This window comes from Excalfactoria chinensis, chromosome 6 (genome assembly GCF_039878825.1).
Source record: "Excalfactoria chinensis isolate bCotChi1 chromosome 6, bCotChi1.hap2, whole genome shotgun sequence".
Classification (NCBI taxonomy): domain Eukaryota; kingdom Metazoa; phylum Chordata; class Aves; order Galliformes; family Phasianidae; genus Excalfactoria; species Excalfactoria chinensis.
The window spans coordinates 21,854,273-21,872,778 of record NC_092830.1 but is presented as its reverse complement, the minus strand read 5'-3'; the positions used below and the strand labels follow the sequence as shown (position 1 = coordinate 21,872,778).

At 40.5% G+C, this 18,506-nt stretch overlaps 1 protein-coding gene across 1 annotated transcript; it reads left to right on the top strand.

The window, feature by feature from the left end:
* Window positions 1–1,030: 1,030 nt before the first annotated feature.
* Window positions 1,031–5,862, top strand: LOC140254339 (bone morphogenetic protein 2-like). The gene is made up of 5 exons (XM_072340738.1): window positions 1,031–1,319; window positions 1,397–1,536; window positions 2,241–2,357; window positions 3,507–3,708; window positions 5,417–5,862. Exons 1-5 carry the CDS (start codon window positions 1,031–1,033, stop codon window positions 5,860–5,862), a joined length of 1,194 nt encoding a protein of 397 aa, XP_072196839.1.
* Window positions 5,863–18,506: the final 12,644 nt, after the last annotated feature.

The following is an 18,506-nucleotide window of genomic DNA, read 5'->3' as shown; positions in this document are numbered from 1 at the left end:
GAGTCACTGTCCCTGAAGGTGTTCAAGACACATGTAGATGTGGTATTGAGGGGCATGGTTTAATGGGGAATATTGGTGGTAGGTGAATAGTTGGAGTAGATGATCTTAAAGGTCTTTTCCAAACTTAATGGGTTTATGATCCTACATTTCAGCTGAGAGCAGCAAAAGGTGAGTGTAGCAGAGCTGCTTGAATGATCCTGGTTCTATTTTTTAACTTTAAGGGGCTAATTTAGGAGTGGCTGAAGAGCATAATTAGCACAGCTACAGCCTCTGTCACCACTTCTTTCTCCTACAGCCCATCTGCCAGTACTCTTGTCCTAGGTAGTGTGCCTAAGCAGATGGGATGTGTCTGTCTACCCCATAACCCCTTCTCTGCCTGGAGAGGCAGTGGCCCACGTGTCACAAGCAGAACAGGCAGTGCAGCATAAACCCTTGGCAATATAAAATTGCTCCTTTTAAGTCGACAGACTGCCTTGAAAAGGACTAGTAGGCATGATGCCTCAAGATTTCATGGTTGGCTGGTTTGTGTTGGGGGTGGAGAGAAAATTATTTAAAGCTGAGTTTAGTTTGAGTATTATTATGCATGTAACCTTCCATGCCTAATTGCACTGAAGCTTGGCTGCTTTGAGAATTATAGAATAGCCCGAGTTGGAAGGGACCCATAACGATCATTGCATGCAACTCCTTTTGTTATGCTGCGAGAGCAGAAGCCACGTCCCCAACCAGCGTAGTGATCAGGCCAGCACATTCATTTCTGCAGCTTTGCTGAGCCCTTCGTCGCAGCGAGGGCTGTGGGTGGAGAACTGCAAGTTACAGTGGCTCACCCTCACTTTTAAGTGCTGGTGGCAGCCCGGCCCGAGCGGGGAGGGGGAGATGCCGCGCACACTGCGGAGCGCTCAGATGTTCGCGAGTCCCATTGAGTCTTGACGGGGCTTTAATGACCCGGGTGAGGGGCGGCGACGCAGCCCCGGGGCACAGCGGCCGTCGGAGCCGAGAGCCGCGCAGAGCCGCGAGGCAGGGCGCTCCGGCCATGGCAGGCGGGCGGCTGTGGCCATGGATGGGGCTGGCCTGGCTGCTGGGGCTGGCGCAACTCGGAGCCTTTCCCCTGACCGCCGGGCCGCGGGACGAGGTGCAGGCGGCTGCGCTGCAGCGGCTGCGGGAGGTGTTCGACATCGAGGAGCTGCCCCCCGACGTGCTGCCCCGCAAAAAGCCGCCGCAGTTCATGGTGGATCTCTTCAACAAGGTGGCCGACGCCAACGGCATCACCCGCGCACCCGGACTGCTGGAAGGAGACGTGGTGCGCAGCTTCGAGGACCGAGGTGAGCCGGGGGCGTCGGGGGGCAGCGCTGCGGCGGGGCGGCGTGGGCAGCGGCGGCTAAAGGCCGCTCTTCCGCAGCTCCCGTAGAGCAGGACCGCTTCTTCTTCGACGTCAGCGCCATGGAGAGGGGCGAGCAGGTGCTGAAGGCCGAGCTGAGGGTGTTCAAGCTGAGGAGGAGGCGCGTGGCCAGGAGAGCCGATCCGCAGCACTTCTGCAAAGTAAGTGGGAAATGAACCGGCAGTACCGTGCTTCTTTGTGTTGCTAATAATCCGGAAGGGAAATGAGAAAGGAATGGAGTATAACCACTTAGCACATAAATCTGCTTTACTTTTATTTTGTTATCGTCCTCTGCGCGGAGTGGCACTTTGCCTTCAGCATGCAGAGAAAGGGTGCAGGGCTCTGGTTGGCAGGATACTATCCCTGGAAGTACCCTTCCCTTCTGGCCCACTCCGGACTTGTCTGCTTTTTGAGATGTTTTGAAATTCAGATGCAAATTTGATTGTTTTGTTGTTGAAGTAATGATGGTAGTATGGCACTGACTGTATCCACTCTGTTGGATGTTCAGCAGACTTGAAGGTAAAGATACAGTGAACTGGAGGACTCTTGACAGTATCAAAGGTTTGAAAGAGATGCTCAGTGTAATAGCATAGTTCTGCCTCTGAACTGATAGAATCATAGAATCGTTTGAGTTGGAAGGGACCCTTAAAAGGTCATCTAATCCAGCTCCTTTGCAATGAACTGAAATGCATCTGCTGATACTTACTTTGCTGTTGAACAGCAAACAGTAAACAGCTTTTAGCATCAGTTGGAGCAGTTTTCCATTTGAGATGTGGAAAAAGTACTTATAATCTTGATCCTCCCATTTTGTTGGAAGAACGATGGCTGGCATTTCTCACTGTTCCGTTGTGTTGCTCTCGTTAAGGTGGAAGTTTATGAGCTACTGGAGGTTGGAAGTAAACCACAAAAAAAAAATCTAATTGCATCAAGACTGTTGTCTCTGTACTCAGAAGGCTGGGAAGTATTCAATGTCACGCAGACGGTAAGCAGAGAACTCTTGGCTTATGTTTTTAGTTCTGAAATTTCTCTTACGGCAGTGCTCAGCTGACAACTTGCTCTTGTTGCTGGGTTCCGTGGTAGATTCAAACTGAAGGACAGAGCAAAGGGAGAGCCCTACTCATGACACTCAAAAGTACATGTTCTTAGTTCTCAAGTAATCCAAACCTAGACAGCAGGAGGGATGTCAGGCCAAATATGGCAGTGTGAGTAAAGCACGCTCGTCCTTAGGCTGTCAAAAAAGGAATCATTTATTATGTGGTATGAGTAGGTCTTAATTTCTCTTTAATTTTACTCTAGTCTATTTTGTTTTGTTTTGTTTAGATGAGATGTGCAGTGTAGTTCAATGTTGTGTTTCTGGAATTTGTAATGGTTGGAATGTTTTTCATCTTAACTTTGTATGTAGAATTCCCTATTTGCTAGTTGGAAGATTTGTTCTGTAGATATCCTTAAATTATATCAGTATCAGAATGTCTTTCCTTAGCAAAAATACAAATGAGGTTTCAAGTACTTTTTGAGACTTAAATATGGTCTGGCAGTGTTTTTAGTTGCCTGAGTTTTATGATCAGATTGAACAATATGCTTGGATGATTGGTTGAGTTGCATCCATAATAGCCTTCCTTGAGAATGGCCTGAACTTATTTAGTAAACTGTAATTAGAACAATTAGAGAAAGTAAATTTGCCTGATTTCTTCAGATAAGCTAATTTCTTCAAATGCCACATTTGTGTTAGATTTAAATGAGTTTTAATGGTATGGAAAGTCTGGAGAGTTTTTACTATTCCCTTTTTAAGATTACTAGGAAAAATAAGGTTCTGTCGGAAGTCAGGGATTATTTATTTTATTGCTAATGTTAACTCTTAGGCTCATCTATTCACTAGTAAATTCTCCAAAGATTAATTATCTTTGTGTAAATGTAACTTTGGGAAACATATATGATATTTTTAAATGTTGAATTATTGATTTAAATATTTAGCTCAATTCAGACTTTACAGTTACCTTACTTCTGTGATTGTATATGTATTTATAGTCCTATATTGGTTGCCTGTTCCATTTTCCTAATGTAAATTATTCTTAATCACAATGCAGTGCAAAGATATTGAAACAATATTTTCTTGTTTCATTTTCATTACCAGGTTTCCAAGTGGGTCGGAAGCAGTAACTCCAACCATGGCTTTTTGATAACTGCAACACACTTACTCAGCAATAGGATTGAACACAATCTGGTTGCATTTGCAAAGGGACAGGGCAATTTGCAGGAGAGCAGAAATGCTCTCCTCGTCCTCTTCACCAACAGTAATAAACGGAGGTCTTCCAGCTTTGTACCCTCTTCTACAAGTAAGTTCACATAACAGTAACACTATTTTAGAACTTGAAAATTTCTGTTCCCTCCTGCTGCCTTATAAATACTGGGATAAGGCATTTGTGTGCAGTATTGAGCCTGGTGCAGTCCTGCTTTGTCAGTCACCAGAGTTTGCTTGATAGCTCTTGGTTGTAGCTCACCCAGCATCTGCAGCCGCCTCTACTCAAAGAAGTTGTGTTTGCAGAAAATATTCATGAAGCCTAAGGGAAGCTTCATTTATTTTTGTTGTTTATTTTCATAGAGAAATGGGAGTTTTCTTTCTTTATTTAAATTATCATTATTTACTTTATCTCTGTGGTTTGCATGGAAATTATAATTTTCACCTTAGGCTGAAAAAACTCAGTGACCTGGAAAACTGTGAAAATGCTGGTAAAGCAAATGGAAGTAGTTATGAAGTGCAGTTTTCAAGAGTGGAAGAAGTGGTTAGATAAGCAGTTTTAACTTCTCTGTCCTTTGCTTGTTTTCTAAACACCTATTTAACTCCAGTGATTAATTAACATTGTTACTAATGGCTTCTTTTTTTTTTTTTTTCCTTTCATCAAAGACAATGCCTTTATCCCTTAAATTACAAAACAATAGCGCCTTACCTCTCCCACGGGTCCTCCGGTAAAATCAGCTAAGGCTGGATTTTAGAGCCTGAGATAAATGCAAAGAGCAAAAGCTAGAAGGAGGAGGAGAGGTAATGATTTGGGCTTGGAGGGTTTTTTTGGTAAATCATTGCATTTGTACATTAGAAAGGAATAATTAAGAACCAGGTGGTATAAAAGTGATACAAATCAAAACCAACAACAGTTTAGAAAAGAACCAGAAACTGGCCTGTTCTTTTTCTTTTTCTTTTTTTTTTTTTCCTTTTTTTTTTCTTTTCCTTTTTTTTGTTATAAACAGAAAATTACTGTGGTGAAATCCTACATCCCAATTCAGTCAGTATCAACCTTTGTATGTGATACTATGCCAGAAATGAGGAACTGATTCCTATTTCCACAATCTACCTGTTGCTTGTGGCCAGAAGAACAATCTGCAGAATTTTTTCTTCTAGCAACCTGCATACCAGAGGCTTTCAGTTGTTGTTCATGGATCTCCAGGTCATCATTAATATTTATCATGAGTTCTTAGAATATGCATTGAGAAAGTAAAGGGATTGTCAGAGAGCTTCCTTCTCTAGCAGATTTGCTTAAACCTGGTCATAATATTTTCATATTCAAAACTTACTGATTGATTGATTTTCCAAAATGACTGCTTCTCAGGAAAGCACTCTGTTCTCAAGCCTATGGGTAGAGTTGCTGAGAGGAGAATACTGGAAAGAAAAGGCTGTGGTCTCCACCCTTTGTTAGCACTTCACAGCAGGTCTGTTGTAGGAGTAACCATGTAAAGGTCATTGAAACCATTCTGACCGTAGTTATCCCTGAAAAGGGCCCCTGGAGTTTGCAGAATGCAAAGCTTTTATGTTTCTGCTAAACTGGGGCCTTTTAGTCCACAGAGAGAAACACAGACCTGACAGATTTTGAAAAGTAGCTGAAATGGCAATTGAGTACACACCTCTCCCAGTGCCTTCATAGTACTGTCATTTTAAAATGTTCTTTGAAGTCTTTGATGTACTTTTGAAACGGGTTTTCTTGCAGATTATTGTTCTTAAAGAAAAATGACTTTGAGAAAGATTAACACGCAGTTTCCTTTCTGAACCAGAGCTGAACCCTGCCAAAAATGATGCCTTGTTACGTGTGCCTCGTGAAACTCTGATAATCAAAGACAGCAATGAAAGCAACAGCAGGAGACCTCGGGCTGCTGCAGTACATTCTTCCAAAAGCCAGGTAACGGTGTGTCATCGAAGAGAACTCTATGTTGACTTCCATGCTATTGGCTGGTCAGGATGGATTATTTACCCAAGTGGATACAATGCTTTTTACTGCAGAGGCTCCTGTCTTTTCCCCTTGGGGGAAAGTCAAAATGCAACAAACCATGCCACGGTTCAGTCCATAGTTCATACACTTAAACTGTCTCAGGATGTCAGCACGCCCTGCTGTGTTCCAGATGAACTGAAGTCCCTCAATCTCCTCTACTTTGATGACAAAGAGAATGTGGTTCTTAAAAATTACAAAGACATGGTGGCAACAAGGTGTGGCTGTCATTAACAGGACTTTATCTTTTTTTATTTTTATTTTTTTTTTACACATTTGACATACACTTGGATTCAGTTTCCTATTTGCCACTGAAAATACCAAAGCTAAATGGTATTTCAGGTTATGGGTTAGGTGAACCAGAAGCTCACCTGTGTTTGAAAGAAGGAAAGAAGTTTAAGGCAGGTGTTCAAAGAGCCACGGGACTGTAATGGCTCTACTTACCTCTGTGGAAAGCTCTGTGACTGTAAACCAGAGGAAACCATTAAGAACAAGAATTTTGTAATGTAAAAGATCCCAAACACATTCAATTGCACTCAAATGAAGGTCCTGTTTCATATGTGAAAGCTCTGAATATCTGAAGGATTAGCAGGCATGCTATCCCATAGGATATGGAAGGGACCCATTATGATCATCTAGTCCAACCTGTGGCTCCACACAGAGGACCACCCAAAAAATCAGACCTTATGTCTGAGAGCATTGTCTGGATGTTTCATGAACCCCAGTAGCTCAGTGCCATGAGCACTTTCCTGAGTAGCATGTTCCAGTGCCCAACCACCCTCTTGTTAAAGAACCTTTTCTTGGTATCCAGCGTGACTATCACCTGTCACAGCTTTATGCCATTCCAATGAGTCTTGTCACTGAGAGGGGAGCTCAGCACTGCCCCTCAGCACACCCCCATGAGGAAGCTGTAGGCCACAATAAGGTCTCCTCTCATTATCCTCTTCTCTTGGCTGAACAGTCAGAGGGATTTAATCTGTTCTTGAAATGTCTTTCCCTCTAAACCCTTTGTCATCTCTGTAGTCCTCCTGTGGACACTCTTCAACAGTTCTGTGGCCTTTTTGTACTGTGGTCAAAACTGCACACAGTACTCAAGGTGAAGCCACAACAGTGCAGTGTAGAGTGGGGCAGTCACTCTCCTCAATCAGCTAACAATGCTGTGCTGGTACCCTAGGATCTTACCTCAATCCAGCCTGGGGGTGCTGGTTTCAGTAATACTACCTCATTCAGCTTTGAATGCACATGATTCAATGGGGATATAAATTCCTAAGCAGAGCTTTGAGGATAAATGTGTTCCCAGAGCTGAACTCAGAGATCTCTTCTGAGTAATACATAAACTGCAGATAGTAATGCACTTCTTTCCCTGTTCTGTCTGCAGTTTTACTGAATACAGAGACTACCTAAGAAGTCCCTCTGGGACTTACTAGGCAATCTGATGGAAACAGGACAATATATATCTGGGCATCGGCAAACTTGGCTTCTGGCTCAGTGCTTGCACCTCTGTGATGAAGAGTAAGCCTTTTGTAAAACCATTTTCTTCCACCATGGCCTGCTGTAGCTTTTAGGCTATGTGGCAGCAGAGAGTGCCCTTGAGTATTTGTTGTACGATGACTGTACAATAAGCTTGGGTTGCAGCTTCCAAAATTTAGGCAGAAAGGAAATAAAAAAGTCCAAACTTTGGAGGTCTGTTAGAATATTCTGGGTGCTGCCTAGGTCCTGTAGCTAAGGCTGGTTTGATGGAAGATACTTGATGGTTCCCTTTCATTCTTCCTTGATCCGTAGGATGCAGACTTGGAGGGGGACCCCTGAGGTCTTTGAGTTGTGCTACAACTTAATGTGGGCAGCCATCCCATTGCAGTTCCTTGATCAACTCGTTGAGTTGTAACTTCAGCCTATTTTGGTTTCTTGTCTCCATTAATCCTTGAAGGAGGCTGATGCATCACAGAAATTGATGTTTCCCATAGGTAGAAACTTCATGAAGAATTTTTACTGCAATAAGATATATATATGTATATATATATATAAAAGCAGAAAAAATATTTATGTAATTTTTTTTCTTGTAAATACCAATGTCTGTAATTAAGAAATGTATTTTATTTAAAATTCAAACACCTCAAGTATATTAACTTAATCTGTAATACAAAACATGATTTTTGAAATAAATGTATGTAATGTAACATAACTGTTTTCTTTCCATGCTGTATTTGAGCTACCTTCCCAAAGACATGAATCAAATATTTTGCCAAAAGAGGGGACATTCACAGTGGCTTCAATAGACAATGAATCAAGGCCACTGACTCCTTGACTGAGTATAACAGACAAGCAGAATAGATGTTGAGACTCTATTCCTCCAAGCTGGGGGAAAGAGGTTGTGATGAGGTTCCTGTATTTCCATCCAGCAGACCGTAGGGTGAACTGCTTATGTGTGAGCTGTTTGATACAGGTACAGGGACTCCATCACATCTTCAAGTTTCAGAACTGCAGTATGTGACCAGTGAGACAGAACAAATGTGTTTATCTTTTCTACAGAGCAACCCCAGAGTGCTATGCTGATCATACCTCCATGCATTCAGAATTCCTATACAAATGTTCCAAATCCTCCTACGTAATATTTCTGTGTAGAGTGAAGAAAATAAATAAAAATAAAGGAAGTTTGTAGTCAGCATGGTAAGATGGAGTGAAAGTATGGTGGCAGGCTGCTGCACTAGCCACTCACAGCCACTGGATTCAGAGCCATTGGCAAAAGGAGCTTGGAAGGAGAAAAGGGTCATAATATCACTTTACTGGTTTATTTCCTGGTTTGCTGTTTTGCATTAGTTCCCTTTCACCACACAAACATTCATGGCATTTTAAGTCCATAGGAATTGTATCTTGGTTAGTGAGAGTCCAGAGAGGTGACTTCAGCTGGTCTTGTTTTATGCTTGTTTTAGTAGAGATGCTAGGAACTGAAGCCAGCAGTTTTCACTGCCAATTAACACTGGGACGACTGCCTTTGGGACAGAGTGGTGGAGGCAGCTTTTGCATGCAACACACTTCAGTCTTCTGTCCATAACATGACGAATGGTTCTAGAACCATCAGCTGTGTATCAGCTGCATCTTTCACTGTGCAACTCAGAGAATTATCCCTTTATTTTATTTTTTTTTTAACTATCCTATTGTTTTAGATGCCAAGAAAAATATTTTTTTTTTCCTTTGAAAACCAGGTAAACTTTAGTGTGTTATACTGAATATTAGTAAATACAGTGCTGCACCACAACTGGTGAAATATGCACAGTCAAGCTAGGAGCGCTCAGTAGTTTTGCACACATTAAATTATTATTTTTTTCTGCACCACTCAACATAGTCTCATTATGCCCCATTAAACCCTGATAATTAAAACAAAATATATTGGAATTGTTTATCCTGGACTTCGTAAGGAAATGAGGTTAATAATAATGCCAAGGGAAAAAATTTACGCTGCACCAGAACTTGTAATTAGAATAACAATTAAGCGTAAGTATGCTCCTGTTTTATATATATATAAAATAAAGATGCATTTTTTGCTATTAGTTAATTAAAATAAATAAGAATTCTAGACTAAGGAATGCTATGATTTGGAACTTTTGTTTTAGCTGAATGTGGCACACATAGGTGGGATTCCAAAAAACAACAGCTATGGTTTTCAAAGGAATATAGACTGTTCTCAGAATGAATTGTCTAGAAAAGAACTGGTGGCACCAGATGAAGTTGTTATTCTATGTTGTTACTTTGCAACAATGCTAAGGAATGGTAGCAAAACACCCTGGGATAAACACTGAGGATTCCACACAGCATGATCTGGATTTGGAGCTAAAGCAGCTCAGGTAAGTGAGGTGTATGCAGTCACATCCTGTTGGTTATTGTATGGTGGGAGAGCACCAAACCTGGCCCAGTTACTTCTGCAGCAGGATGTTAGTGGTCTCTGGGTATGCAGTAGGAAGAACACAGACACATAAGAAATATGGTTCTGTGGTCTCCCGTTTGTAGAACCATTCATCTTATAAGGGGCTGCTGAGATGCTTCTGTTATGACACATAGAGGAAGCTGTTTCTTGGCACTGAAACATGGGAAGTGTGCTGGGGTTGTTTGGTGACTGGTGAGGCAAAAGGTATTGGCCTTGGGGGACAGGTTGGAGATGATTCCTTTTAAGGAAGAAGATGTTGTAGTAAGGTGGGTATCAGATAGAATGAGAGGTAATGGCCTTAAGTTACACCAAAGGGAGGTTCAGGTTGGATATTAGGAAAAATTTCTTCTCAGAAAGACTTTTAATGCACTGGCACAGGCTGCACTGGGAGGTGGTGGAGCCACTGTCTCCAGAGGTATTCAAGAACCATGTAGATGTGGCACTAAAGTGCATGGTTGGTGGTTGTGGGGGGGATGTGTTGATGATTGGACTATGTGATCTCAGTGGTCTTTTCCAACATATTGATCCCGTAATTCTATTTATAAAGAAGCAGGAACACAGCAGTGCTGTAGGCAGTTGGAAGGCCTCTGCTCTGCACCCTGTTAGGAATGCTCTGATTTGTCTCTACTTCACCTGGGGTGTGCGCTATGAAGCCATTCTCCTTGTAGGAAGCGTGGCATTTATGTGCTTCACTGAAAAGATCTGTGGAAAATAGCATTTGGTTCGTAGCCCTGGAGCTTTCCTTCTGTAAGGAGAGAAGCAAAGTTCCTGGGCTTCCCTTCCAGATTGCCTCCCATCCTTTAAGATTGCATCTACTTCAATTTGTAAAGAAACACGAGTATTTTACATGTGGACTTTTACACACAACCACAGGCATATACATTCCTGTTTGCCTTCCTTGTGCTTCATCTCAAACTGCTTCCCAAAGGATGGTATTACTTATCTATAACAGAGGTGGGTGTTCCAGGCTAACCTGTGAACATTGCCACATCCAGGGGATGCATTTCAATGGCCTCATACACAAATAGGTCACACCTAGGCCACTTTTTCCCTTCTGGTGCTCAGTATAGCTCGCCTTCAAGGAGAGCAGTTACTAGGTGTGAACTGACCTGTGGTGAATGAGACAATTGGGCCTTACAGCAGCTAATTGTATGTTTTCTTTCTTCCTACTGGGTTCATTGCTAGAAACCATTCAGAGAATAAGAGAGACTGCTAACTTCTTTTTGTTGTGTGGATATGTGCAATTATAGATTCATGCAGATACTAACTGCCCTAATTCAGAGCTAGATAACAGCCTGTTTTCATTCTGGTAAACAAAAACTGTGAGTTTTGCCCGTAAGTGGAAAAATTACCTGTTTCTGATAAACATTTGACCTTTAACTGAAAGTGTGATTTGGTGACGCTGTAAATCCAGACCACACGACAAAAAGCAGTGCCGTGGCACTAGTCCCAGTATACTGGTTCAGATCTACTCTCAAAAATCTTGCTTAGTTAACTTTGAACTATCAGGTTAGGCAGAATTACCAGGCAGCATAAAGCCGGTATCAATGGTTGCAGGTCAGCATAGGTTCTGTTTTGCACCATCCAATTGGCTTGAAAGGAATGTTCTGTCCCAGGACAAAGACTTTGAATTTGAACTCCATATGGTACTTATATTTTAGCATCCCGAATAACTTTGCATTTCCTAAATGTGTTATTTAGTATTAGCACTGTTTTTTGACAGAGTTTTTCTGCTTTTTTTTTTTTTAATGTTATCTTGTTTAAAAAAAAAACAAAAAACAAAAACAAAAAACAAACAAAAAAAACAAAAAAAACCCACAACCAACCAAAACAACAAAACTTCACATTTACAATGCAGAATTTTTCCTAAATTCTCTAGACTCTAGAAACCCACTGTTCCTGAGTGAACCTATTTACATATTACCGTGGGAATTTCACACAGGTTGACCTGATAATTGCCTGGATTATGAAATCAAAGTGGGTGGTTTATTTTCATACAGTATTGTTCAATTATGCAACATATTGCTTTCTAGTTTTCTGATGGAAAATAGGTCAGCAAATAACTAACACATACATATCGCTTCTGAGATGTCTTGAAGACTCCTAGGGTCCTTTCATTCAGAAAACAATAATCTCTTGTATCATTTAACAGTTATTATTGCAGTAAGTCTTTCTAACTCACAGGGGTACATTTTGAGAGGTGCGGCATTTTCAGCCCTAATTTTGCGATCTGATAGTCTTAGAGTCGAACCATAAGTCTAAGTCCTGGCTAATACCACACTTGCAGTCTCCAAGTGACGTTTCCAAACTGTCCTGAGAGCCTCGGGATCCCCACACGGGCGCGTGGATGGAAGTCATATGCTGCAGGCAGTTGCCATTTTCAGTTGCCTACCAGCTCCCTCCCCTGGAGGATCCTGCAGCTGCTGATTCTTTACACGTGGTTCACACCCACCGAAGTTCCCCTCTGGTTCTTCTTAGTGGGTATTTTCAAAAGTATTATTATTATTATTATTATTATTATTATTATTATTATTATTATTATTATTATTTTACAAAATGTCCAAAGGGTGTGGTTTTCTTCCTTTCTTCCTTTCCCTGAGGACAGCTTCACTGTTCACAGCTCAACATTTAATCTTTATATATAGAAATAAGTAAAATATTCTGACCAAGTTTCTTCTTGATCTGGTTTGCAAGAAATTTGTGTTCTGGGATTTGAGACTGAAACTGAAATGCAATGTAAATTGAAGTTTGAAAATATAAATATTTGTCCAACGGTAGGCTAAGAAAACAAACCCAATTTAAAATAAATAAATAAGTGATGTCTTTGGGCATTGCAAACCCTAAATAAATTCTAGAGGATGCCAACAGGTTCTCTGCTCCCACCCAACCAGGCAGTGTAAGCAAACTCATTAACGACAATTCCATTTTTTCCTGCTGTTTCTCAGATGACAGCTCATGCAATTATCTCTTGTTTCTTGACCAAACTTCAGCTCAAGACGTCCATCAGTGTTTCAGAGCTCTGTGCTCCTCAAGACTATCCAACCTTTCCCTCTTCACCATACAGTGCAATGAGATCAGCATGTTTTGGTAACTTCTCTCTGTTATCTTTCCATAAATAAGCCTCAAAATCAGTTTATGCATCTTTCATTGTTAAGTAAGTGACCTTGCATGTACTGAAACCTGTGATAACTTGTTCCTGTTCAAAGCCCTATCTGAAGACTTTCAGACTTACTTCTTACGAAGACCAAATGCTACAAAGTGCCTGAAACAGTGATAGGATCTGAATTTTAAGGTAAGAAATTGGAACAGAAGACACAGGAAGTTGTGGAGAGAGGATTTGATGGTCCTGGTTTAAGAGAAAGATAAGATTAATGAAACAAGAGTTGAAAGGTAGCATGGATGTTTTTTTGAGTTGAATTTCTTTTAAAAAGCTCTGGCTTCTAAATTTTACATGGCCCTGCACTGCCTTATTCTTTAGCTCAAAGAATGAATTATTATTTCCTCCTTTCCTTCATTCATGTAATATTCAGCTTGTTTAAATGGTTCTGTCTCATTCTCTAAATCAACAAATCTCTGAACATCAGTGAATACCATTATCAGTGTTGTTTCAGAAATGCCTTTCATTAGAAATACTCTAGTGCAGAGCATCGAGATCTTGGAAATATCTCCAGAGGGATTTGAATAGAGAAAAGCATAGTTCCAGTTTCCCATCAAATCAAATACTAAAAGACAGAGCAGGAATGAAATCAGCTTGAACTTAAGAATGGCTAGAAGTATAGGCAGAAACACTGAGGGGGTGCTACAAATAAAATGTTGCAGATCACAAGAAGAAGAAAAAGGGGGGTAGGGGGGAAGAAAATTTAATCATGTCTTTGTGTTATTTCTGAATGAGCAAAAGAATTTATCTCAATGCAATGAGAAGAAGTTTTGGCTTTACCCCATCTGATGAAGAGCAAGTTCATGATAGCATCAAAATACCTACCTAAGCACTATTAACATAGTATTGGACCATCTCCAAACTCAAGTGGAGTTCTAAGGCCAGGTTATTCTGCCAGAAATCAAGTTACCATGCCTTGTTCACACAAGATGTGATGTAGACGTAGAGACCCCACACTTCTGGAAATAGTGAGCTATTTTCAGGGTTTCTAAAGTCACTTTTAATTTCTCGTTAATAGTCAGCATCTTGGAAAATCATGTCATTCTTTTACAGGCTCTGTGTGCATAAGGAGCCTAAACTTGGACAGATGTACCTGAGAATATTATATTCTTGTTCTCTCCTTTATACTCTCCTTTAAAACAAAACAGGTTAAACAATTGTACTAGTGACATATATTTCAAGGTACAAATGAACTATCAAGTCTATGGTAAAATAAGGGGCACACAATGAGAATGAAAATCTAAATCTGAGTTATAACATGTCTTTCAGTTTTTAACTTCGGCATCTACAGCTTTCACAGCTTTCAATCTTCTATTCCTTCTGTGTGCTTTATGGGCAATCAAATCATTTTTTCCACCTTTGACCAAGGTATGTAGTATCAATAATTGTGTCACCCATATTTATGTAAAATCTGTTATATTTTCAAAATATGTTAGATTCTGGAAAATTAGAACAGCAGCTTCTAGGATAAGGCAAGTCAAATGATTAAGATGTTGGTTTATCTACTCTAAGTCCACTGCTCTCTTGTGCTGTAGTTGTTCATTATAGACAGCCTGAGGAAACTGTCAACTTTTCTGTGCCTAATTTTCCAACTCCAAGTAACACTACTGATTTTTCTTACTCTTATAGCTACTTCCTTGGAAATGTCTTCTCACAAATCTTGTTTAGAAGACTCATTTTAGTGGGAAAGAGCACTGATATCTTCATTTAAAAATAATAATAATAAAACCAACAAAACCCAAAACAAACAGTCCCCCGAAAAATCAGTGTTGTTTTGCATCAACAAATACTGGCATGGTTCTGGCCTGAACTGAGTCATTTCAAATGTTAGCAAGTACAGGGACCAAACCCAGGTTCAGTGAAAGTACAGCCCCATGTAGAGAAATGTTGCCCTTGGAGTAGCCTCCTGGCAGGCAACTGTCCTGTGTGTCTAGGGGTGCCATAGAGTATCCTCTTGTTCTCCATAAAATGGGAAGGCAAAGCATGGTTTATGGGCTATCATCTGCATGCTTATACAGTGCTGGCTATGAGTTACAGTTCTGTGCATCTTTGAAAGGCAGTACAAAGTTCTCTCAGATATGGTCCCAGTGTGGAAGAGGCAGAGTTGAGAGAAGGTGTGTTTAGGTTGTTGTGATCTGTGTTCAATGAGTGTGGTACCTGTGGAGACCAAAGACTGCTCTATCTGGACTGGCACACTTGAATAACTTCTCAGTGGTAAGGAATTTTAGCCAATATCCTTCCCCTCCCATCCACTTCCTCTGCTACATCCTAAAATTTCTGTCCACTGACTGCTTAGCACAGGCTTTGATTGGAGTATTTCCTCTTCTATATTGCATGTTCTCATATATGAGGATCATGTAATTTCAGTGCAGTCAGCAGCTTCTGAATAAGAGAAAAAATCATATGCACTTCTCATCAGAGAAAAAATGAAGAAGAAGAAATTGTAAGTGGGACCAGGAACATAAAAGTTGAATCACAAAAATGCATTTGCTTTGTGTTTTAAACCTGCTGTAGCTAGTAGAGCCAGCACATGCAGTTTGGTGTAATTGTTGCTTTCCAGTTTGGCCTAATTGATGCTCTGATTTGCAGTCACCTATCTCTGTGAGCCCGCGTTTCATTACATTTTACCCTTGCTCCCGAAATCCTAAAATCCCCATGGGGAGAAATAGATTACGGCAATGCAGAGCTTTTGTGTGTGAACTGACAGTTTTTTCTCCCCTATACTTTTCTTCATCCACATAGGAACAGTGAAAACACAGTAGGTTGATGAAGGGAAGTATTTGTTATATACAAATGCTCCTTATTTAGGCAAACATAACTCCTTTTGAACTCAGTAGGAGCTTAAGTAAAACTCTGAATTAAAACTGCAGTAGTATAAAATCAGCTCAGAGATATTTTAATAATCTAATTGGGATGTTTATACTGCAAAATTGTGTTACTCGGTCTGTAGTCATAATTAGAAAGAAAAAGATATTTGCTGAAGAATGTGTCAGTATTTTCCATGGAGACTTATTTAAATAAAACCATTTGAAACATGGAAATCTCATGGTTTTAACCTTAAACAAGCATTCCAATCATAATTAAAAAAAAAAAAAAACAAAAAAAACTAAAACAAAAACAAAAACAAAAAAAATCTCTAATGTCTCCTGCAGCTTTGATTTCAAACACGTCACATTCTTCATTAAAGCAATCATTGTTAAAACAGAGGGACATAAAGCAACATAGGATTTATTCCTTCATTAAACTGATGATCCGTATATGAAGCCAATTAACATTATGAGTCTGGTGAACATCAAGTGTAAAGAGGTTACAGAAAATTAAAAGCAGTCACCTTGGTCTTTAGATAAAGAAAGAACACTTTTACATTATAAATTATAAGAGTGTCCAAGCGGGACAAATCGGCAAATTTGGTTAATTGGAAAATACATTTTACTGCACATGAATTAGGGTAAAATAACCTTTTAGCTGCTAGTCTTTTTTTGTAGTCAGGTATTGAGAACCATGGGAAAGTAGGTGTTTGGACATGAAAAGACAAGAGAGACACTTCATCAAACCTGAGCCAGTCAGACTTTCTTGAATTTTACAGATGATCCCCTCAGAGCTGAGGGCTCTCAAGGTAGATGTCAATTCAGTTGCTTTACTTGTCAGTTCAGTCCAGAGTTTCACTGTCACAGTAGAAAAATTAGAAGGGATGTGTTTGTCTGTGCAGCATGGGAACAGTCTTGCTTTAAGTTAGATGGAATCAGCAAAATGTCTGTTCTAAATTGTATTGTATTTTTTTAATATTACTTGGACTGTTATTTGCAGTCTTGTTAACTAATAATGTCCATAAGGATGATGATGGTGATAGTAAGTGTGAATGTGTGTGACAGACTAACGGCATTGCACAGAAAGGGTTTTTTGTTTGTTTGTTTGTTTGTTTGTTTCTGAAATAGCTCTACTCTGTATTTTATTTCATGCTTCAGATTGTTTTTAATGCTGGTCTTTGGTACATAGATGAGAGGAGGTACAGGAGAAATACCATCCCATGACTAGCTGCAATTTCTTCATCATTTTGCTGGAGTTCCCAACTTCGCAGGCAAGCGTCCATAAAAGGAGGGCACGGAGAGACGTAGAAACAGCTCTGACTGCAGTCTTGCTTACGGAGAAAGGAGTGACCCGGCGCTTCTCCTGGCAGGAAGCGCCGGACACCCGCCTTGCCGGGCAATGAAGGGAGGGGTGCGGAGCTCTCCGTGGTTCTGAAACGCGCCCCAGGGCTCGGCCCGCCGGAGGACGGCAGCCAGGTCTCCCAAGCTCTAACTTTTAATTATGTCAACCCCACGTCTCGGGCATTAAAATTAAACAGGCAGCAAACTGGAGAGGGGTGGGGGATTATATATTGCTTAGTTATCTCCTTGTTTTGCAGCTGCTACTCCTTGGGAGAAAGTTGAGCCAACCAGCTCGGGGTCGTACGGCTTCTATTCAAAAAGCAGAGACTTGGAGCACTTCTCTGTGCTCCATTTCACCCTCTGTGCCTCCCGCAATACGCTGATCTTGCAGCCTTCAAACTGCTGGAGAAAGTGAGTCTTGGAACCAAAAGAGCGATGCAGACCCCTGACTAGAGTGAGGCCTTAGAGTGCCATAATGAAGTTATTATTATTTTATTAAGGGTTCTTAAGATAAAACACTCACTTTCACTCTCTCTCCAGCATCAGAGAGAAGAAAGGATAAGGCACATCTGTCTCCATGCAAAGGGATCCCACGGTACTTGCCGTGTGGATTTTAAAATTCAGGATGCAGAGGCTGGCAGGGAAGATACAGGCAGTACCTCTGGGTTATGTTTTTCTTTTTAAGGTTAATTGACCTAAAGTGTGTGTGGCTATTTTAAGGAGTGCACTCGGATTCAGAACATTGTTCTTGCATGGTGCTGTAAAAGCCAGCTCGATTCATGGTATACGCTGCTGTTCGGAGACTTGCCTGGATGGTAAGTCAATAATGTTTGCTGTCAAATGGCAATTTCCTTAAAAGCCCCTATGTTTGTGTATACATATAAACAAATTTATATATAAACACGCATGTCTGTGGCTTTCTAAATCTTTCAGCAGTGTGCAAAAATTCTAGGTGAATGGATGAGATAAGGTTTGTTGGGATCTCTGATTTAACCTTGTTTTCCTAAAATAATACAATTCTGAAACATTATTCCAGCTTGAATATACATTAGGGGAAATTCTGCAGCTACTCCTAGTGTGAGAGGGAGATAGAGCAGGTGATATTTCTAAGGCTTATTAGTATTTATTTAATGAGATCACATATGCAGAATAACTTTCCAAAGACATTATCTCTTTAAAATCTTTCTATTTCTGCACCTGTATCGTCTGTATCTTCTTTGCTCTGGTATGAACGTGCTACATTTTTAAACTCCCATCAGATCTAAGAGAGCCTGTGTAGATTTGCTCGCCCTTCCTGTACAGAACATTACAATGTTTATGAAATATTAAATTTGTGTAGTCTGCTGGAGAAGCAATTGTTCCAAAATAAAATCAGCAGTCTAGACGAAACATAGACACCAGAACTTATCAACAGTTGTCTGACTTACATCTTCTGATGCATCTTGAGTGGGTCATAATACCAACTTTATTTTCAGTGGTGCATAAATTAATTACACGCATTTAATAACCAAAATATCATTATATTCCCCCTTTAATATCATAAAGGCTTTACGCCAGGGAAGCACTTAATGTGCAGGGGGCCATAACAGGCTATTATCCTTGTGTAATGCTATTACAGAACCAATTATGTGCCATTATACTTGCTTTTTTT

What these genes read in the sequence shown, in the direction of transcription:
- LOC140254339 (XM_072340738.1), top strand. Translation starts at nt 1,031, where the DNA reads ATGGCAGGCGGGCGGCTGTGGCCATGGATGGGGCTGGCCTGGCTGCTG. An exon ending in ATCCGCAGCACTTCTGCAAA is followed by an intron (nt 1,537 to 2,240) that starts GTAAGTGGGAAA and finishes GCTCTCGTTAAG; the next exon opens with GTGGAAGTTTATGAGCTACT. An exon ending in CTTTGTACCCTCTTCTACAA is followed by an intron (nt 3,709 to 5,416) that starts GTAAGTTCACAT and finishes TTTCTGAACCAG; the next exon opens with AGCTGAACCCTGCCAAAAAT.